The following is a 23677-nucleotide window of genomic DNA, read 5'->3' as shown; positions in this document are numbered from 1 at the left end:
ATTTCAGATTTACTCAGTCAGTATTAAAGGACACTAAACTTTTTTTGAAAATATGCTAATTTTCCCAGTAGCGCCTCACTGCAGAACGCGACATCCAGGGGGCGTGTTGGATTTAGATCCAGGGGCGGAGCTGGATCCCGATCCAGAGATCCCATTGGTCGGCAGTTTTACCACAAGACACGTCATACACGTGTTGCTGCGTTACCATTTCCGCATTAAGTCGTAACTAAATTAAGTTATTATTTTGACATAAAAAATAACTTTACTTATGACTACAATAAAAGTAGTGCCTTTAGGGTGAAATGTAAGTTTTTTGAAATAATGTTTTGGAGTAAAACATTTCGGGTAAGCCTACTACGAGTAATCTTACCACATACAGTTTAAGACCTATTAATGGATACAGTATAAATATGCATAATTATTAAAATATATAGGCTATGGCATGTTATTTAGAAATTAATATATTGAATGTTTATCTTGTATGGACTTTGAACTTGTTTTAACGCGTCTTTGCTTACAGCCAGTAGGAAACAGTTTTCCCTCGTAGATGGTTTACTTTTTTTTAAATTTGCTAATAAAAGATATCAAATAAATTTGTTTTTATATTTACTCGTATATGAATAGCTGTGTAATAAGTGGGATAATGTACAAATAAATCCCTTCAGTGATATCAAACTGTCGGGAACGTGTCCTTACCTGCCCTTACATCTAACTGTGATACTTTCAAAATTATGAATCTTTCTCAACTATATTATTAATCAAACGTACATTTAAATTGATAAGAGCCAACGTTGGCGATCACAGGTTGCAACTAATTGCGGGCTGCAACAACGCAAATATACTGGTTCATTTGGCGGAACAAAGTATATAAAGTGGGAGGAGTTGGATCTAGATCCAACCCCGCCCCCCTGGATGTTGTGTTCTGCAGTGAGGACCATCTCAATTTTCCAGCTCCCCTAGAGTTAAACATTTGATTTTTACCTTTTTTGAAATCCATTCAGCTGATCTCCGGGTCTGGCGCTACCACTTTTAGCATAGCTTAGCATAATCCATTGAATCTGATTAGACCATTAGCATCGCGCAAAAAAATAAGCAAAGAGTTTCAATATTTTTCCTGTTTAAAACTGGACTCTTCTTTAGTTACATCGTGTACTAAGACAGATGGAAAATTTAAAGTTGCGATTTTCTAGGCCAATATGGCTATTCTGAGGTAATAATCAAGGACTTTGCTGCTGTAACATGGCTTCAGGAGGCAAAATGATATTACGTAACATAAATAAATAGAAAATAGTCCCCTTAACTTTTAATGGTAGGGGACTATTTTCGGGCACTGCTAAATATCATTGCGCCTCCTGCAGCCATGTTAAGGCAGCAAAGTCCTTGATTATTACGCCAGAATAGGAGTATAGTTCTTAGCAATATTGGCCTAGAAAATTGCATCTTTTTAAAAATCAAATGTTTAACTCTAAGGGTTTATGTCACATAGTTAAACACAAAAATGCATTTGACTGGGTTTTCATAAGCAGTGTCACATATACATTCAGTTAAAACTGTATGTAACTCACCAAAAATAGTCTTGCCATCCTCCCCAAGGACAACTTTTCGGGGTCTTCCCTTTGAATCTTGAAGAACTTGTCCATTTTCGTTCATTAAAAAACCTTTATCCAGATCCACGATCTAAAAGAAAAACACCCTTTATGACACAATGCTTCACAACCCATGATTGGATCAAATATGGACATACTGGGTTGTGGTCACCCACCAATGGGATGAAACAACCCAGCATTTGGGTTGAAATAATCCAGCATAGGGGTTGGTCTATATTTACCTCAATCATGACCCAATCATGGGTTAAAACAACTCAACATTTTTAGAGTGTCCAAACTCTGAACACTATAGTAACTGCTAACAGGTGGCTAATAGTTAAGAATTGTCTTTCCCAAGACAATGGGAGAACTGTCAAACAATCCTGGTTGGAGTTTCCATGCCAAGACAAATGATATGTTCAAATGACTGACTTTGCTTACTTTAAAGATGATTTTGTTTGGGCTGTGGTGTCATCTGCTTTATTGAATTCTAAAAGAACCCAAAGAAGTCTTCCAGGAAATAGCAAATAACATAAATTACGCATATTGGGCATATGATTAAAAGTCTGTATTATTGTCTCAAAAGTACATTTTGTCTAACCAGGGTCAATATCATGAACCTACATGTATGTGTATATTTTATGGCTTGCTTTAATGTTTATGATCCCAATAGATACACAGAATAAATCCAGGCAATATATAACTCTGGTAGTATACACACCCATTTCGCTCCTTCAGGACCTATGATATGTTTGACTCCATTTGGTTTAGAGTTTGCATCAGATGTTGAGGATACTTTGCCATTTGCGGCTGTCAGGTTTGGACGTCCATTTCTGCCTGAACATTAACATGTGTAAATCATATTTGTAAACATTCACGCAATGACAATGGGTATTTTGTACCTAAAGCTTTCATCAAACCTAGCGGACAACATATTTACCATTATTTCCATAACTGGGTTTGTAGCCATTGCCTGGAGTGTTTTCCTTTGAAACCGGTCGCAGCCTTGACCCCATCACTGGATTTCGAGATTGAGGGGAAAGAGGGTTAGGTGATATATTGAAAGCTGATGAAGCTGATGAAGAAGATGATTTAATATCAGGTGTGGAACTTAAGCCCAGTCTTTTGTGTTGTACTGGGTACAACCTACTGGGGAGCCGTGACCCTTTTAGCCGACTTGCTACCACAGGTGAGCGGACCCTTCCAATAGAAGACAAAATAGGCACTCTTTGGGGAACTGATGGATGTGACCTTGAACTGGTGCTTGTGGCACTTTGTTCCCTATCCACACTTTCATTCTCAAAGGTCTGGACAGGTCTTTGAGTTTCAGTCACAGCTGTTGTAGTAGTTTTAGGTGCTACAGTTGGGACAGCATCCTTGTTTTGCCTCTCAAATGTGTCTTTGGTCCCCTTATTAACATATTCATCTTCATGATCATTGCGAATATTGTGAATATTTAAACTTTTTGCAATATTTGATGAAACACTGGGTTTAATACTAGGTTTATCTGAGACAGAGACAACCTTTGGCTTTAAGGGGTATGCTGTGGGGGAAAGTTTATCACTAGTGTCACGAGTGCTCGAAGCAGATGAATATGAAGGAATTCCTCTAATAAGTGGTCTTCCTGCACCTACTGATGAGGCGGTTCTACTCCACGGTATTCTGCCATCTTGTCTTCGACTGCCTGTGACTATCCTAGAAATTCTGCTTGGTAATTGTAAAGATGAACTACGCCCTGTTGAAGATGGGTTAGTCCTTGAAGAAGTAATGGGATAACTTTCACGTTTATCTTCTTTGTTATTATAATTTTCCTTTGGTTCCTGCGGCTCTTTTTTCGTTGTATCATCCTTTGTTGTGTCTATCTCCGAGATCTTTTGGTTGGTAGGAAGGCTCCTATGTTCCTCTGTTGTATCAGTAGGGTTTGTGAATTGGTCATCACTACTGTCAGAAGTTTTTGTTTCTACTGGCAGTGTGGATTGTGAAGAAGTTGGTGACGAGTCAGGCTTGTGCTGTCCTGTTTGAACTCTCTGAATTCTTGTTCCAACTCTTCTGCCATTAGGGTACATGGTACCAGATCCTGGATTTGTAACTCGACTTAATGTAGATGAAGTATTTCTTGTACCTGAAGATGACGAGGAAGACGTCAAAGTGGAAGAAGAGGATGAAGATGATGCTGAGGAAGAGGTTGAAGGGGATGATACTGATTCCTTCACCGGTTCAGGCTTGTTTTCTTGAGGTAAGACCACTGAAGCCTTTTTGTCCATCACGCCTATCTGAATGTCCTTTCCCTCAGTAGAATCGTTTTTTGTTGCTGCAGACTCTGGGTTGAGTGCTGAGCTTGAAGAACCTTCATTTCGAGTCCTTGATCGAGAACCATGCGTCCGAGAATTAGGCCTTCTAAATCGGCTGATGTCTACAATTGAGGATGTGCGAGGTGTCCAAGAAGAACGTTGGTCCTCGTTTTTTTTATGAATAGAGTCATTTGAGGATGGGTTTGAAGGTAATGTTGGAGTTGCTGGTGATTGGTTGGATCTTTTAATTGATTCTGTGTTGTCAGGTGAGGATTTTGAATCTTCTGTTTGCGGTGTAACATTGTTGCTGGTCTCTGGCTTTGTATCCTCAGTAGCCTCATTTGATTTTATCTTCTCATCTGTTGGACTGTCTGTTGGTCTCTCATCCTCATCTCTAGTTTCCTCTTTGGTATCAGTAGAGGATGAATGCGAGTTTGACCTTGAACTAGTACCTCGATTCTTGAGAGAACCCCTTACAGATGAGAAGATGTTGTGATAGGACCTTGTTTCGGAAAGAGGACGTCTTCGCTTGTTTGTGGTTGGAGCCTGAGTTGGAGTGGTTGGAGTTGTCTGAGTTTTTGACTCTTCCACCTCTTCTGACTCCTGTTCTTCTGATTCATTGTATGATGATATCGTGGAGGTGCTTTTGTCTGACTTATGGTTGTCCATAGTCCTTGAATGAGTGGAGATTTTTGCTCCAGTAGCACTGGCTGAAGACAAACATAAGAAATCCATCTTAACCAAGTTTGTAGCGTAATAAAGTTTATTGGGGGAAACATTTATGTTGGGGAATACCTACATGGCGGCATTGCAACGATAATAGCTTTAGTCTGTGGTCCTTGTCCTCTTCTATTTACTCCACGGATTTTGAAGATATAGCGGTCACCTGGTGTGAGTCCATCTATGGTAGCAGATGTGGTGGTGCCACGGTACGTAATTGTCTTTGCGCCAAACGGTTTCATAGCAGGAGCATAGGAAAGGATGTACTCTAGAAGCAGATGTCAAATCAATCACTATGGTCAATTTGATTTGGATACCAAAACTGAACATTTTCCAATAAACACTTGATATTCCCAAGTTTGAACTAATATATCTAGCCAAGAATAACACAGTAAAGAGGAAAACTCCCTATGCATGAGGAAACTGCATTTTTTTAAACTCTGTTCTGTTGTTGTGTTGCTTTAATGCATTCCCATGGAATGCATGAATTTGATCTAATATAGACCTTAAAGGCAAACACCACCATTTTTCAATATTTCAATATGTTCTTACCTCACGTTAGACACATGAATACATACCTATCTTTTTTCAATGCATACACTTAAAATTTGTACAGTGCGCCATGCATGTGTTAGCATTTAGCCTAGCCCCATTCATTAGGATCCAAACAGTGATGAATTTAGAAGCCATCAAACACTTCCATGTTTTCCCTATTTTACGACTGTTACATGAGTAGTTACACGAGTAAGTATGGTGGCACAAAATAAAACGCATTTTTTAAGCGTATAAAAAATGAGAACTATATTGTTTGGCGGAAAAGCACTTAGTTTGCAGCACTTCGACCTTGATGCGCAGTAACATCATCACTCCTGACTACTCCCCCTCTCATTCAAACCTCCGCCAATCTTACTGCGCCCGAGATTAAGATTAAGTGCACGCATTGAAAAAAGATAGATATGTATTAATTTGTCTAATTTGAGGTAAGAACATGGTGATGTTTATTGACTTTTAATGCAATGTAGACCTTTAATGTAAAGTTGCTTTAGATAAACATCTGGATGGTGGCTGCCAAATACATAAATGTAATGCAAATGCTAGTACAGCTTTGGTTACATTATTAAGCATGCTGTTAACCTCTTAATCGTCCGTTAGTTTCCTCAGGTGGATCCCAGGTTGCTGTGACAGCAGTACCTTTTCCTCTAAGTGGTTTCACCTCAAAATTTTCCGGAGGGCCCGTGGGCGCTGCATATAGACCGAGGTGTCAAAAAGTAAGGCAGGACTGACCAAAAAAACAAGATATACTCCTGAATTTAATGTTTCTTGTGTCTTGAAATTTACAGATGGAAACAAAATATTTTTTTTCCATAAAAATGAGTAATGATGTCATTCTAATCCTTCAATAAATTTCAAGTAAACAGTACATTGCAGTAAACTATTACACAGAGGTAGTATAACATGCTAATTTCCTAAAAACATGCAAATGTATGTTTGTCTTATACTTAAAGTATGTGTACATTTGCATGGATATATGTGTCTTTGATTGCATTGTGTTTACACTGTATTTATTGCCTGAGTCTATTGGTGAAGAGTTGGTCTTTAAAGATCTGGTATATGCTAAATGTTCTTATACAGTGGCTCAGAAGATACTGCATACTACACAAGAGCAATGACAATACACTGAGTCCATGACTTGATAGTATGAATACAGTCATAGTGGTATAGTCATAATAATTATAATAAGACAGCATAAACAAACCTGATTCAGGGGTTCTCTGAAACACAGATGTACTCCACTTGCCCTCGTGGGTTCCTTGTGAGATGCGAATGGAGAACTCATACATGCTGTCCGCGGAGAGCGTTTCAATCATGAGACGCCTCTGATGGGTGTCCTTGAATTCCCATCGGGCAGATTCTCCTTTCTCTCTGTATTTCACTGTGTAAATCCTTCAAAGAGAAATAAACTATTATTAAATTAAAGGCACTGTTAATTACTATACTATTACCTGGAATGAAATGAAATGTTAATCATATGATTTTATCAGTAAGAATATTATGTTATATGACAGAATCAATCTGACTACATTAGGTTATGCAAACAAAAGTGTTCAGAAAAGTGGGTCAAATCAGGTAGAAAATCTCCATTTCACAATTAAACATTATTTATTACCTTGCACTTCCTGGAACTTCTTTCTTCTTCTCAACAAGTGGGTCAACCCATGTGATAAGGACAGACTGAGGAGATAATACTCTAACTGTGATGTCCTTTACATCATCCACAACCTCTGGTTCTGACAGGCATAGAAATGAATTAAATATATGTCAGGTTTGGGGAAAATACTCAACGTGGAGTGCTGGTTAGCAGCACTATGATCTGTGTTATGTACCTGCGGTTACTTTTTTACTCAAGAAAGCCGTGTTAATGGGTGCGCTCCTCCCCTGGGCTCTGGATGCCTGCAGTGATACCACATAGACGGACTCAGACGCTATGAACAAAGGGGGGATACCAGATATGGCCATGTTTCATTACACTTTACCTGCTATATGACAAGCAAGCTGAGCTTTAAAATATATTTGAGTATATGTTATTCAAATGTTCTTATAAGAACCATTTCTTTCTTACCACTTTAGAACTTTTACCACCAAGAATATTTTGTGAAACAAAAGGGTTCTGCAGATATTACAGTACATGTTATAGAGTTTGGTTCCAAAATGTGATAAACAGCATTTTAAAATGAGTTACCGCCAAAATCTGTATTGTATCAGGTCAGTATTAAAAAGTCAATTCTTCATTTTACGCAAAATCCGATATCCGCTGTGTTATTCTGTCATCTTTTCTCCTTTTTTCCAAACCGCGACAAGCACCAGTCCTCCTTCTCTGCAGAATGCGATAAATTCGCTTAACCAATCACAGCGCACCATTCCACACATTGTAAACAATAATGGCGGCGGCCTTTGAATACACACAGAATACTAGTTTTCCTCATCTTCTTTGTACTTCGTGATCAACAAACAAACAAAAACATAATAGTTATTTTGATGGCATTGATAAACCTGTGGATCGAAAGCCATCAAATTCGAATAATGTACGTGAAAATGCCGGCTGTTGCTTGCTCTCACACCACAGCATCAAGCTTCTGTCATGCTGACACGCGTTGACCCTAAGGGATCTTATGAAAAACTTTACATTATTTTACTTGAAGTCAACTAAAATCGAGCTGGACCAAAAAATTTTCAGCAACGACATCCCCAAGCATGACAGCAGCAATGACAGTGTTCTTAATATGACAAAGTGTTTTTATTAACGCCAATAATGTTTTTTTTTTTATCAGTGTATACCACTAGCCTACTAAATTAATATAACATGGCAAAGATGAACGCACATTTGTATATTGATTCAATAGATATATAGCATTTTGAAAAAAATATATTCAGTTTCTTTAATAAATCTTTGAAAAACTAATTATGGATTTGAATTTTTAATGTTATTATAATCTAAAGATGCTATGTGAAAGTTTGTAACAGAAAATAGTTTTTTTCATCTAGTCATTTTCTTGGTATAGTAAACACATTTTTACCCAAATTAGTCAAAATGGATTTATTGCGTTTTGGAACCAAACTCTTCATATTGTCTTAATGGAACAAACAGGCAAAAATTGTTATTTTATTGTATCGTTTAGCACCTTTATTCTTAAGAGTGTAGAGGAAGAGATTTGTGTTCTCACCCAGTTTAGGCTTGTTGGCGTTGCGCTGGTCTGCTTGGTGCTGACTGAGGTCAACTCTGTGTTTGTTTTGGGGCCTGAGAGGGAGGTGACCTCCTTGAAGAGGGGATTCTGGTCCTGATGATGACTGGGGGGCCCTCTGTGCCATCTTCCGAACTGGGGGCCGTGGGTTTATTTGTGATGAAGTTATAGACACCATTCTACCTGAAGAAAGACAAAAATAGTGAGAGATAATAGTAGTGTTGGCATTAAAGCTTAATTGGTAAGATTATGTGTGTCATTAAAGGAAATATCTCAGCTCAAATAAAAACAATTGTGCTACGTTGTTAAACAGAAATGACCTCATCGTGATTGTACCATGTTTATTAAATTTAGTCTTGGGAGGGATACAGTTTGCAATCTCATAAAACAAACAACACTGGAAATAACAAAGATGCTTAGAGGGCACTCACACTACAGTTTCTGTTTCACACCCAAACCTGTTGTTTGTTTGGTGTATAAATGATTTTTTTTAACAAGTGAACGCAGTGATAACCAATGCAAAAGTACAATGTGCAAAGTAACCTGCAGGATTCCCTCACACTAAATTCTAATTCATACCAAACTATTAAAGTGAGTGTCAAAACAACCTTGAACTATGACAGCACTGCAGTAATATTTCCTGCCGTGTGGACATTGCTAATGTGAGTTCAGCTACTCTGGGCCACAGTTTACAGTTATGTGCACGCACGCTCACATCCTCTCTCTTATTTCTGTACTGTAATCTGCCAGAACTTGGCAGGCAAATCAGACAGTCTTCCTTTTTCTTCATACATGGCTTTATGTGCATTTCTCTCCAGCTCTCTCTTCTCTCTGGTGTGAAGGACTGTATCCCTGAGAGGATAATAAAATCTGTCTCTCTTCTTTCTCCTACACCCTTATTATTCTCAGATGACCACTTGTAGTTTCTTTCTGTATGTGTGCGACTGTGATGCTTTAACCAAAATACCATAAAATTGTCTTTCTGATGAAACGACCTGTTATTTCTGCAATTTTACTGTAAAATTGTAATGCCTGCTATTGCTGTTGTTTCTGAGAAAACCTGACAGCGCATGTGTTCACATGCATGTCATGTACACACACAGCAGAACAATGATGGCTGCTGCAATGTTACTGTAAAATTGCTAAATAAAAGGTATCCTATGAATACAATGTCATAATGAATAAATGTAATTTAAAGGGATAGTTCACACAAAAACGAAAATTCTGCCATCATTTATTCACCCCTCATGCAGTTCTAAACCTGTTTAAGTTTCTTTATATTGTTGAATACCAAAGAAGATATGGCACCCTTTCACTTCCATAGCATTTGTTTTTCCTACTATGGAAGTTAATGGGTACCGTCACTTGTGTGCTTACTATCATTTATTAAAATATCTTATTTTACAATAAAAAAAAAATTGAATAAAGGTTTAAAACAGCATGATGGCAAGTAAATTATGACAAAATTTTAATTTTGGGGTAAACAATCCCTTTAAGTCAGTGGTTCTCGATCCTGGTCCTGAAGCCTCACTGCTCTTGCATATTTTGGCTGTGTCTGAAACCCAAGGCAGCTGACTTGTTGTCTCGCTGCCTCATGAGGCAATAGGTTTGTTTGAGTTCATGCGGTGCTGTGCAGACCAATTGGCAAGGTTTGCCGCTTGCAGTCAAGGGAGTCGTTGAAGACCGAGCCGTCACGTTGGACACCTGCTGTTTGCCATAGAGATGTGTGCGCTGTTTCCTTTTTTCATTGAATAAGATGGTGAATTTGTGAAAAAACTAATCATTTAATAAAAGTTGCAACCAAAAACCCTTTATATTGAATAGTTAGTTGCGTTTCATCTTCTGCTTCTTTTCATAAAAATTTCTTACATGGCACAATATTACATATTCAGGTATATAAGCGAGTTTTACTTTTTATAAGAACATGAATTAATACTGTTTATTTGTGGAACTAAAGGTTGGATTAAATACGAAATGCACGTGATCGTTGTCATCAGTGATGCGACCAATCACGAAGAGCTTTGTCGTCATCAGTACTCTCTCTGGACAGGCTTCACCAGCTGGCTACTCTTGAAACGCTTTTGCGGTACTTTAAAACAATACATCACAGTCACATGCCTTCAGCACCAGCTCAAGTCGGACAAAATTTCTAACCCGCATGCACTGCTTCAGGTCAGCCCGACTGGTTTGCGCAGCGCCACATGAAGTCGAACACACCTTATGACTTCGGCGGCATGAAGGCAGCGAGGCAACAAGTCAGCTGCCTAAGCGTTTAGACGCAACCCTTGTATGTCTCCCTTTTTTTAACACAGCTGATTCAAAACATCAGCTCATTAGCAGAGATCTCGTTGAGTTGAACTCGTTCAGTCTGTCAGATAAGAGAGACACACAAAATGTGCAGAAGAAGAAAGTCACACGGCATGGGTGAGTAAATAAAGAAGATTAAAAAAAAAATTTGGTTGGACTGTTCCTTTAAAAAAAATGAAAACTTATTGCCTGAGTATAAGTTTTTAGCATGTGATAAAATACTGTAAGGATTTTAAATGTAATGGATAACCAGTTACAAAGTTATTTAATTTTTCTGTCAACACGCATCTGTTCCATAATGAGAAATTTTCTGGCAGCATCTTGTGTACTTATGACCATTTGACTTTGTACAAAAAACGTAATATTATTATTACAAAATCTGTTTCTTCGCTTTGTGTTCTAGAAACACAACACAAAATGTGCACAGTCCAAAAACAGTCCATCAAAAATTGTACGTATTTTACAGATTAAATGGTACATTATTGGTATTTAAATGGTCATAGAATGATGAATATAGATATGTTTTGAAATAAATATATCACTATGGGTCCTGGAGATTTAAAAATTAGAGGAAATGGGAGAAGGGCTGTATAAGTTGTTCTTTATAGATGTTCAACCTTTTCGTCAATGTTTTGACTAAACATAAACCTTGCATACTTAAAAAATAACTTTGCTCTGGCATCCCTCACTGCACTTCAGCATTGGCAACAGAATGAAAATCTAAATTAATGAAAAGTGTCAGGTCTCAAAATTAATAGAAATGACAGTAACAGCAACTCCTTTTCCCTTGTACACACAAACAGACACTTATTCCCACTTCCCATTCAAAGAGTCCAGCCAACACAGCTGAGCCAGTCTCATATACCCGTGGGCTTTGAATCATAGCAGATCATTTTGAACTCTCTTCCTCTCAATGTTTACTTCACATCATTGTGGTGATCTCGGTGTGATGGTGTCCTGGTTCCAGGATGCCACTTTCAGCTTTTTTCCCACCCCTTCCCACTCATCCCTTTTTTTCTGATTGTATGAATTTTCCCCGATTAATTTTCTGTGGGAGGTTTTGAACGTGATAACAAGATCCAGGTTGCGGATCAGCAGATCAAATCAGCTCTAGAGTTACCACAGTCCATGTGTGCACTCAGCTGGCCTGCATGTGGTCTTGCTCTCAATGTTCAGTGCCAGTTATTTCCACTGCCAACATGGTGACAAAAGGATAATAACACAACAATAGTGGCTGTGAAACAGAATTGAGCGTTTCCTGACACATTCTTACCACTTCATGGATAACATGATAGAAGGACATGATGCATGTATTTATTGTTAACCCGGTGGCAAAGCCAGAGCAATGCTATGGGAATATCATGACAAAAGCTAGCTATTTCCAGCGTGGACAGCATTATGGGAAAATCAAGAGATTTAAATATTAATGGCAATGAATGCCTACAATAAGAAACAGTTACTGCAGTTCTCCTGTATCCCCAAAAATGCATTTGCTCACATTTTATGTATTATTAAACTGAGCATGAATGTTTGTTTGTGTTTTTTGGAGTTTGTGTAAATAGATGCAAAATTTATATGTAAAAGAATAATAATTTTTTGTATTCATTTCAGCACCAATTTTGTTCCTTAAACACAAATCGAACAAACAAATGAAGAGTTTGGTTCCAAAACGCGATAAACGGCATTTTAAAAAAATGAGTTACCGCCAAAATCAGTATTGTTTCAGGTCAGTATTAAAAAGTAAGTTCTTAATTTTACGCAAAATCCAATATCTGCCATGTCGATAAACGGCAGTCCTTCTCTGCAGAATGCAATAAATCCGCTCAACAAATTACAGCCCACCATTCCACGCATTGTAAACAATGATGGCAGTGTTTTGAATACACACAGAATCCTATTTTTCCTCTTCTACTTTGTACTTCATGATCAACAAACATACAAAAGCAAAATAATACTTTTGTTGGCATAAACCTGTGATGGTTTTCTGTGATGTAAACCATAAAAATCGAATAATTTACACGAGAGGCACTCGGGAGACGGAAAAATGCTGGCTGTTGCTTGTTCTCCCGACAGCATTAAAGGAATAATACATTTTCTTAAAAGAAAAATCTAGATAATTTACTCACCACCATGTCATCCAAAATGTTGATGTCTTTCTTTGTTCAGTCGAGAGGAAATTATGTTTTTTGAGGAAAACATTGCAGGATTTTTCTCATTTTAATGGACTTTAATAGAGCCCAACATTTAATACTTAACTCAACACTTAACAGTTTTTAACAGTTTCAAAGGACTCTAAATTATCCCAAACGAGGCATAAGGGTCTTATCTAGCGAAACGATTGTCATTTTTGACAAGAAATATAAAAAATATACACTTTTAAACCACAACTTCTCGTCTAGATCCGGTCGTGATGCGCCAGCGCGACCCCATGCAATACGTCATGACGTCAAGAGGTCGCAGAGGACGAATGCGAAACTCCGCCCCAGTGTTTACAAGTGTGTTGAAAGAGGACCGTTCCGACGATGTTGTATGTCAACTGATACTAATTAATGTCTTTGTTTCAGTTTATTGTTAACAATGGTCGCAAATGTGCGTTTTATGCAACACGTGACCTCCCTACGTCACTACGCATTTACGTTAGGTCACGCTGGACCGGACCTAGACGAAAAGTTGTGGTTTAAAAGAGTATATTTTTAAAAAATGTCAAAAATGTCAAAAATGACAATCGTTTCGCTAGATAAGACCCTTATGCCTCGTTTGGGATCGTGTATAGTCCTTTGAAACTCCGTTGAAAAAAACTGTTGAGTTAAGTATTAAATGTTGGGCTCTATTAAAGTCCATTAAAATAAGAAAAATCCTGCAATGTTTTCCTCAAAAAACATAATTTCTTCTCGACTGAACAAACAAAGACATCAACATTTTGGATGACATGGTGGTGAGTAAATTATCTGGATTTTTCTTTTAAGAAAATGGAATATTCATTTAAGCTTCTGCCATGCTATCACATTGACCCCAGTGGATCTTATGCAAAACTTTCTATTATTTTACTCAAAGCCAACAAAAATTGAGCAGGACCAAAACATTTTACAGCTGATCGCTGTCAATAAAGTTCAGCGTCGACGTCCCAAGGATGACAGAAGCAATGACAGTGTTCTTAATATGACAAAGTAAGTGTTTTGATTAATGCCATTAATGTTTAGTTTTTTAATCAGTGTATACCACTAGTCAACTAAATGAATATAACATGGCAAAGATAAATGCACATTTATATGTTAATTCAATAGATTTATAGCATTTTGAAATATAAAATTTATGGATTTATTGCATTTTGTGGAAAAAATGTTTAGATTTATAATAAATCTTTGAAAATCAAATTATGGATTGAATTTTTTATGTTTTTATAGCCTTAAGAGGCTATGTGAACGTTTGTAACAGAAAAAAGTGGTTTTCATCTTGACACTTTCATCTTGGTAAAGAAAACACGTTTTAACGAAATTAGTCAAAATTGGAACCAAACTCTTCAACTATTTTATTAATAATGTTTCTTCTTACAAAGGTCAGCACACATGATGCTTTTTAATAGAATTTGCTTTCAGTATAAAGATGAAAACTTTAACTCAAATTGTTATTCTGATAAAATTTCTAAATGAAAAATGTGTATTGATTTAGAAATGTAAATACAGTAGAGGCATGTTTATTACTAGCATTAATGGCATTCTCCATTTTTAGTGTTCTTGTGAGATTATGGGAAAGTAAATATCCTCATTCAGTTTAAATCTGGGATTCCTTTTGTTTCATTTGGAGAGATCACATGCACAAATTTGGCTTCAAACAGGCTCAGTGGATTTGTAAAGAAGAGAAATAAAAGCCAAACTATCACCTTCTTTCCTGGAAAATTATGTATCCGTAGTTTTTGGCATTTACACTTAACCCTAAACATAAAATCTTCTCAAGGGAGTAAAATCGAGATGTTTCCATAAGTGTGCCTATCCAAAATGTTATTTGACTGGAACTTTTATTGCATGTCAGTTACAGATTATAACATGAATAGAGATGAGTGAATAGAGGGCTTACCTGGAGAAGATTTGTTAAAAGGCTCGACAGCAAATCCATCCAGCTTCACCCACTCTCCCCCTGCATAGAAAAACAGCATGGTTACACAAAACTAAAATTCATGGGAGTATCTTAACTCTTGAAAGCAATTTTATATTGTACATTTATTGATTCATATTAAACAGGGAGCTATAACACCAAATATGCTTACTATTGATAAAACCATCCTCAGGAAGCACATTCACAATCTGTTTGCAAGATTATTAATGTACTTTTCAATTATGAAAGATGTTTTGGAAAATTGCTTTAGGACATGCAGCAATATGCCCAGATCCTGTTTGTTGGAGACGAATAATGATAAACAGAAACAAATCATATGAAAAAATGTATGTGGCGTGTGTTGGACGAGTGACTGGATACCACAACAAAAAGCTTAAAGCTCTTGATGTGGAGTTCTGGATTGGATACAAATACAAGGACTGGTCACATAAATGCTCCCTCTTTGGGAAGTTTGATCGTGCCAGATGCCAACAGTGAGCTATTTGAAAAACAGAAACAACTATATATCCTGTATAGTCTATGCATGAGTGTGTGTTAGCCAACCAGTGTGGTTTAATATTGTGAAGGGAACAATAAGCAGAGAGAGCCATAAAGTTATAGTTTCCTTGTAAAAGGCCTTCAATAATGTATCAGCTCCCTTAAGATTGGTATAACACAAAATGAATGAGGCTTATTGTAGTGTACATTCATACATTTATATATAATGCCAAACCTGTATTTATGTATGCAAATAATGGATTTTGGTATAATTTGTTTATTTATTTTATTCTTAACCCCATTCCAGCATATATGACTGTATTCTTGGTAAACTGGTTAATCTGTATACATGTTGATCCATACACATGTTTGGGAAGAGGCAATTTGGCATTTCCAATTTACCTAACCTTGGGGAGGAAACCGGAGTACCCGGAGTAAACCCACACTGACACAGTTAGAACAGGGAGGGACTTCTTGCTGTGAGTATAGCAACGTATGTGGATTTTTGATTAGGGATGCACTGATAGGATTTTTTTAGGCCGATACCGATACCGATTTAAACAGACAACTTCTGGCCGATACCGATGCCGATACCAATATTAAACACTTGTATACAATACTATTCAGTTGGTCTATTAGCTAGTTTATTTCTGCATCAAATTATTTTTACTGAACATGGATTGGATCTAATTAACATTCAACTTACCAACATTAACAAATTAAGCTAAAAAAAATATATAATAAGACAGCATGACAACCTTCAAAGGTGGTTTTTGCTATTCAGCATTTATTTTATTAACAACATTAACTCATTTTTTACATATAATGGATTTCTTTATGCATTTAATTAATAAACAATTGGTATCGGCCTTTCTCGTGCTATTGCCGATATGCCGATGGTTTCAAATTCATCAAAAATCGGCCGATAAATATCGGCGGCCGATACATCGGTGCATCACTATTTTTGATATTGTGTGTCATGCTTTTTGGTGAAATTGGCTAGCACACACCTCCTGGAGTCTCTGCCCTGTAGACAGGTTTACTCATCCCATCCTTATTCTCTGCACTCATCTTGAGAAAATGCAGGACTCCAGGCTCTAAAACAACACAACATGCAAATATAAGAACTATGCTGAGACGCTATGCCGTGACTCTCAAGTTTTTTTTTTTTAAAGCAATAATGATATGCATCCTTACCTAAGTCCTCTAGCATCTTGGACCGCCTTTCCTTGTCTACGTTTACGAAGCGTAGTGACTTCATAGATTTCCCGTAGCCGATGGTGTAGCTATCTACCGGCCGCCCGTCCAACTCACTGGGTGGATCCCATGTGACCTTCAAACCCCTATTGACCGGTGACAGCTTCACATTTTGTGGCGGTAGTGGCTTGGAACCTATGAGACAAAAGTCATATGTCGGTCACATTATTGTCTTTAAGAGTGCAGTTGCAAACCATTAACTAAACGTTTCGATATTGTACAAGTTAGTGGACTGTAGTTGTACCAGGCATCCAATTTCCCTACAAACATTGGATGTGCCAGCTCATGTCTGCTTCTTACTTTTCACATAATAAAACAATTTCAACTCAAATTATTATTTCATGTATTTTTTGGTACAGTAAATGGCTGTATAATCCAGATAAATCCAGAGAGGGAGACCAGGACTGTGTATCATCCTGAAGGGGTTTATTCTGTGACTGGCTGACTTTACACATTGCGCTTATATTGATTTGAGTTTGTTATTTTATTATGATAGAAGAAACAGTATGAAAAGGCAAGGCAAACAATAGTCATAGTTTTGCAGGTATATTATGCTGCAATTATTTATCCAACTCAAGTATTACAAAGAAGCATATAATAAATAACACATTGTAGGTGTGTATAAACCAATACTGAGTAAGTTTTGATGTCTGTAAGGTGCCTGGACATCAAAGTGCATTTTTCTTTTCAAACTAAACTTGAATCATCACTGCGACAACTACAGCTTCATCTGTATCAAACAAGAAACTCTGTGGGAAGTACTGTAAGTGTTCCTGGGCTGTTTTTGTAACCCTGCTTAGAGTTGGAGTGAGCAAATGTCTCATCGCCGTGCCTGTTTACTGTACAGCAGCATGATTCTGGAAACAGGCCTGGTGAGAGAGATCAGTCTTTATCAGTCAAGTATACGCTGAGATGTATGGCTCTCGGTCACCGCTTTATAATGTAATATTGGCAGTAGAACATTCCTTCACATAATCTGGAACCACATCACACACGCCAGTGCAATTACTTACACGCACATCACAGAAACATCAAACCTCCGTCTGTGACTTGGCCCAAATTAAAATTTATGATGTAGGGTGGGTTCACATTTTAATTAAATCAAGGCTTTTAAAAAGTAGAATTTAAACCTTAGCCTTAAAATAAACATGTTATTCTGCAAACTAGCCCATGATCTAGAGAGTGGACATCACCTACAATAGTGATGATTGTGGTTAAGTAGATTTTATTTAAATTGAGAAATTTCCTTGAATCAAGATCAAGTGAGTATCTTTCATTGTCGTGTTTACTGGAAGAGTAAAAGTAAATGCCCTGAGGTCCTACCGTCAGTTATGGTTATGTATCTTCATAGGGAGGGACATATGGAAAGACCCACGAGGCAAGCACCTGCTGTTCTGATACCATTTTGAAAAATGTCAACCGACTCAGAAGTGCATTCTGCTTAAAACTTTCACTTTAGGGGAATATAGACGTAGGCTGTGTCCGAAATAGCCCCCTATACCCAATTACCCATAGATATACATTCATTTTAGTAACATCAAAATCACCTTTATGAGTGCACTCATTCAACCCCACAATGCACTAAAACCTACACTAAAAGCTAGCCGCTACAGTACTTGTCCAATAAAGGCTCGAGCCGAATGCATTCTGGAGAAGATGGAGCTCGCGCTGCAGCGCTTCTGGTAAGCTCAAGTGTCCGAATTCACTCATTTGTTTTTATTCACTCATTCGAGTGAACTATATAAGTGGATGATGTAGGAAATAGTGCATGAGCGTATGGGGGCTATTTTAGACACAGCCGTAGACATTTGCAGAATATCTACAGAAGTGGAGGTCAGAGGGTATTGTAATGTGTCAACCAATTAGAATGTAGCTACAGGGGTGACATCACTATCGAACATGCTGTTACCCACCAGAGGTGAAGTAAATTTGATTACCGCAATAAATTTGTGCATCTAGGGCCATAATTTCTGTTTTACAAGCCACACCAGTATAAAGCTGGGTTGTTACAACAGCTCTCCTTGTACCTGATGGTAATTACACTGTTTAGGGATAAGTAGCTTTATACATGACTACTGAGTAAGTGCCAACAACAAACACACCACAGTGCTTTACTCTCTGGTTGAAGCATTCTGGAGGTTTTTGTCTTTCAACAGTACCTGATGCTAAACTATGCCCATACTTTTAAATAACAGGTTGTGCATCGTGCCAACTATATGCCGACTCTGCACTGGCACAAATTAGGTAAGTCTCTAAACCCGTCAAACATCTTAAAACTCTGGACATGTCAATCAAAGAGTTTTTACGAATTCCTCGGTGAAATCTGGGCGAGATTACATTCCAGTAGCTGGTTGGGGCATGACTTTTCTTTTCTTCACATTTCACTTTCTCTGGCAGAGATCATGCTACCAGCTCATTCTAACCGAAATAACAACGGATGATGTGATGTTAAAGTGCAAAGTTGTGGAACAAAACCCTAAATCTCATTCTTTCCAATATATCTTTTATTTGTTAGACACATGTCTGGAATGATTTGGAAGCTGCAGTTCTTGTAGAATTTCACATAAGGGTTTCTTGGCTTTAACATCAGCACGGCTTTACTGTCTTATCTACACAGTTCCCGAAGGGGCAGGTGGATTTAGGTTGTAAGTGTGTCAATTGTATCCTGTTTTGTAACAGAAAAGAAGAAAGGTGGAGAGAAGAAGAGTGGAGGAAGGTGAAGAAGAAAGAGAGGAGAATATGCAGCTGCTGATGGCAGTCTCAGACTGTACTGGGTGACCTCATATAAATAACATTTGCAAAAACAGAAAAAGTGAGAGCAAAGAGAAATGAAAAAGGCTCATTGTAACGTGGCAGCTAATGCAGCTCAGTATAGGATTTAGCTACTGCTTTCCTCATCCAAGATTCCTTTGCTCCTTTCCCCTCAATTTTAAGAGGGAAAGGGAGAGTGAGAGAGAAAAACGTGGCTAAAATTGATTTCAAAAACTGAAAGCGATGGGATGCTTTAAACATCTGTGCAATGGCTACACTCCCTAATGACCTTTTAAAGAGGTTAACGCTAGTTCCTGTCCTGGCGCGCTAATTTGACAAAACACGCGTCTAGAAGTGCAATTACAGCCCATAACAAATCCACATGCACAGTGTACTCAAGTGTACAGTTATTCTTTTCTGAGACATTTTATTGTACAGATAATTGTGAGAAATCTGTCGTTCTATCTATTCGATAGTCTGTTTTGACATTTCTTGGTAATGGATGAAAGCTGTAACTCTTATGATGTCAAGACCTGGTCATGAACCATTATTATGCCATTACAATCAGGAGCCAGTGTCTGATTAGTGAGGTGTTCAGTCACCCCATTTAAGACAGAATATATAGACTTTTAAACAAGACTATTTCTCAAACAAGTCCCAAACAAACCACACACCAATTGAAAGAAATAATGACCTTGCGGAAACCAAGTATTATCCAGAACGCCTGTTGCATAAGCACACCTTCTTACATCCCTTTGCCAACACACAGGGTCAGGGATTGAGACACAGAGAATATGTCTTAGTCAGATTAGACCAAACTTTTGGTATGGTGTTGACTGGTCACTTTTTGCATTAGGCTACCATTGAAGGAAATCATTTAAACTAGTAACTGTTATAAGGTTTGATATTTTTGTATGATGCTCTTTTTGAATTTTTAAATGTAAAAACACATGAATGTTGTGCACCTGCCAATTCATCATCCCTGCCCAGCTGATATGAGAAATTTTAGTACTAAAGCTTTTTAATTAATGTTAGGTATAAAACACTATTCAACAAAGTAATGACAAAATAGAAATGTTTCAAATTTACAGATCCACAAACCTCCAGGCGGTAGATCTATCTATCATCATTTTAAAAAGTTTTATAGAAGTACAATTTTACTGTTTCTACAAGATTACTAAATTCTAGATTACTAGCACCCACATAAAAAAAAGCCCCGACATTTTTTAGACAAAGAATTAACTTAATGTTAAAACTACTAAAAGATAGTGACCACAAATGCTCAAACCCACCAGAATCACATGCAAAGATTTAATTTAATGATAAGCAGATTGACCTACCCAGCAGTAGTGGGCTCTGGGTGCAGATGGTTATCAGGAGCCCGAGAAGAGCTCGTGCCCGTGCAGGAGACATTGCAAACAGTGCTTCAGTATTACCGTGATCCGCTACACTGAGGGAATGAAAGTTTTGGGATGCTCGGATGCTTCGGTGTCCGTTCTCACCGTCGGTCTGTGCACTCTTACCGAGACGTTGTCTCCCTCTTCCGGGGATGAATGGAACTTGAAGCTCCTCAAATGTTCAAGACGGAAGGTAGTTTGTTTTGTTGCTGTTTACGCGAAACTTCATTATGCGTAACGTAAATTAGAAAATTGGCCATGTAACGATAGTAAAAACGATATACATTCCACACAAATGTGATGTGGTCAACAAATTGAATAGATTATAAACAATTGGTAACACGTTTAAGCCGTTTCCTAATTAAGGCTGCAGCCTCCAGAGGTCCCATTTGTATGTTGCATACAAATACTTATTTCAGAATATTAACAATTATAAAGTTGACTATTATTCTTAGTTAATCGTTTTTTTTTTGTACTATGTTATGACTTGCGAATAATGCTCAGTTAACTTAAATAAACCAGGTTTGATGACGTATGAAGCCAGCATTTATGCGACCTCCGGAAGCTGCAGCCTTCCAATTGAGAAAATTATGTAATCTAAACTCACCTTAAGCGCATGCGCGTAATTTGGAAACCACTGTATGCATTTAGGAATTGAAGACAGTCGAAAATGAACTGAGATTATGTTTGGAGCGTATGTAATCCGAGAAAATGTCCTCTTGTTCCATTTGTCAAGATGAAAAATGTACAGTAGCCTACTGCCCTGCTGAAAGCATACCAGCAAGACCAGCATATGTTGTGTTTTGGTGCTGGTTTGCTAGTGAACACCAGCTAAACCAGCATCAAATCAGCATCAGCACAAGCATTAGCACCAGCTAAACCAGCAACAAACCAGCATTAGCACCAGCTAAACCAGCATTAGCACCAGCATCCCATGCTGGTCATACCAGCATATGTTGTGTTTTGGTGCTGGTATGCTGTGACCACCAGCTAAACCAGCATAGACCACCATAATTCCAAAGCTGGTCCACGGCTGGTATTTATTTTTCAATCTATTTTATTAAAATACAAACAGAAAATACAGGAAATGTGTACAAAAAATAAATTATTAAATTGTCTTTAGGCATCTTCGGTGTTTAGTGTGACCTCTCTTGGCACTAAACACATCTTAAGCGTTTTTGAGCAGAATTAAGTAAAAAGACTAATTTCTTTAAAATAAAAACTGTGATTTAATTTTATTTAGGTTTAAGAGATCCTGCAGTTTCCTGCTATTGCTCAAGTGGAAGTGGAGTTTACCCTAAAAACTTGACACATAAGTTTACATTTTTATACAGTTTTTAATACTATATACACATTTTCTGTATTTTCTGGATGTATTCTATTTAAGAGACTGAGAAACAATTATATATGATCACTATAACATCTCTACAAATCATTATCACAAATCTAATTCTGGCATGGTGGCCTAAGACTTTTGCACAGTACTGTATGTTAAAGAGCACTAAGATTGTTTCTAAGAAAACAAAAAATTGTGCTAATCTGTATATTTTCGATATTCATATTTGAAATGCAATGCAATGTAAACCACTACTGCCTTACACACAATTTAAAATAAATTATTCATAGTGTGAATCTAGGTCATCGTCTTACTCTAAGTGTGGGTCACATTACCTGAAAATAACAAGCCTAAAGATCAATATAAGGTTAATATAATTGCCCTTTTCTGAAACTTCTATAAGCATGTAGATTAAATGTTTCTTTGAATAAAAGCATATAGTTTTTTCCCTCAAGAAACACAACTGAGAAAATCATTTTTTTAATCGTTTGTTTTATTTCATACAGTAAGTTTGTAATTAGCGGCCCCTGGAGGCCATCCTGATCGTAGTTGACTCCAAATCTCATCAGCTGTGAAGGCAGGATGCTACTTCAATGCCATTTATTCAGACCCAACATAGACTCTAATTAGACCAAAAAGAAAGAGAAGGGGAATGACAAAACTGAACTTGTTTTACTTGAACATAAATTATGTATGACTCTAGAAACTACCCAGCAGCTCAATGTAAATATAACACCCTAGAGACAGCAGAACTCCAAGCACAGTTAACCCTGAGTACTGCATCAGCAAATGAGACTCTCTCACAAATAACCACTGGACAGTCGTAGTCTCTTACTATCTCAAGGGACCAAGAGCATGAGAGAGAGAAGCAATTAAATCTGAATGGAGAGAGAGAGAGAGAGAGAGAGAGGTCAGAGAGAGAGGTCATGCACTGCTGAGCTCCTGCTACTTTATACTATTTTATGATAAAACACCTTCTTCAAAAACAGAATACTTGGGATTTTCTTGGATATTATCCTCTGGATTATATTTGCTGACATCATCATCACAATTTGGACCAATTTTTGTTTCTTAAAAAAAAAGAAACTAAAATTCTTGGAATAAACAGCCAGGACACTACACAAAGGATCCTGCAGCAACCTTGGCAGTGAGGGAGACCACTATCAACAGAGAAATTACAAGTGAATTTCAACTACCCAAAACTCCATTGGATTTCTAGGATTGTTTTTTGATTCTACTGGATTTCATTGCTGGATTTTAAGATAACTTTTTATCTGAACTCCAAATACAAACTCTTTGGAAGATCTACAACTTTTTAAAGATCACAGTAACAAGGAATCAAGGATACAACAAAAAGAGCTACCAAAACCTGACCATATCAGTGAACAGTAAGTCTCTCTAAACGTATTGAACCTTGGAAACCTAAGGAAATAAACAGATATTGAAAAATAAACAAAATATACCAAGCTTTTAAATTAAACCAAGCAAAAGGAGAGTCAATCTTAGCCTGCCAAACTTGCTTAACAACAACCAAAGTTTTTCACTAGAGGTGTCAATTGGCTACTGTGAAAGCACCCAGGGCTAACAAAAGGCTAAATTTTCCCCTGAAAGGACAACAATCTGCAAACGACCCACCTAATTACAAATTCTGACAACTGCCAGCTGGATACCATTTAAATTTCAATAACTAAATACAGCAATA

The 23677-nt window shown here is 37.4% G+C and overlaps 1 protein-coding gene across 2 annotated transcripts in view; it reads right to left on the bottom strand.

The window, feature by feature from the left end:
* The window catches only part of fndc1 (fibronectin type III domain containing 1), a 40883-nt gene extending 20127 nt beyond the window's left edge, over nucleotides 1-20756 (bottom strand). Inside the window, exons 1-13 of one of the 2 annotated variants that reach the window (XM_065256816.2) lie at nucleotides 20583-20732; nucleotides 16432-16626; nucleotides 16245-16331; nucleotides 14719-14778; nucleotides 8320-8520; nucleotides 6982-7080; nucleotides 6765-6885; nucleotides 6354-6541; nucleotides 5732-5839; nucleotides 4677-4865; nucleotides 2527-4587; nucleotides 2308-2423; nucleotides 1566-1677 (exon numbers count right to left, since the gene is read on the bottom strand). In XM_065256816.2, the coding sequence (XP_065112888.1) occupies nucleotides 1566-1677; nucleotides 2308-2423; nucleotides 2527-4587; nucleotides 4677-4865; nucleotides 5732-5839; nucleotides 6354-6541; nucleotides 6765-6885; nucleotides 6982-7080; nucleotides 8320-8520; nucleotides 14719-14778; nucleotides 16245-16331; nucleotides 16432-16626; nucleotides 20583-20655 (3610 nt within the window). In that variant the 5' untranslated portion in view covers nucleotides 20656-20732. Of the gene's footprint in view, nucleotides 1-1565; nucleotides 1678-2307; nucleotides 2424-2526; nucleotides 4588-4676; nucleotides 4866-5731; nucleotides 5840-6353; nucleotides 6542-6764; nucleotides 6886-6981; nucleotides 7081-8319; nucleotides 8521-14718; nucleotides 14779-16244; nucleotides 16332-16431; nucleotides 16627-20582 lie in introns of both variants that reach the window. The other variant, XM_065256817.2, reaches the window with a different exon arrangement.
* Nucleotides 20757-23677: the final 2921 nt, after the last annotated feature.

Source organism: Paramisgurnus dabryanus, chromosome 12 (genome assembly GCF_030506205.2).
Source record: "Paramisgurnus dabryanus chromosome 12, PD_genome_1.1, whole genome shotgun sequence".
In the NCBI taxonomy this organism is placed as follows: domain Eukaryota; kingdom Metazoa; phylum Chordata; class Actinopteri; order Cypriniformes; family Cobitidae; genus Paramisgurnus; species Paramisgurnus dabryanus.
This window is presented reverse-complemented; position numbering and strand designations above follow the sequence as displayed.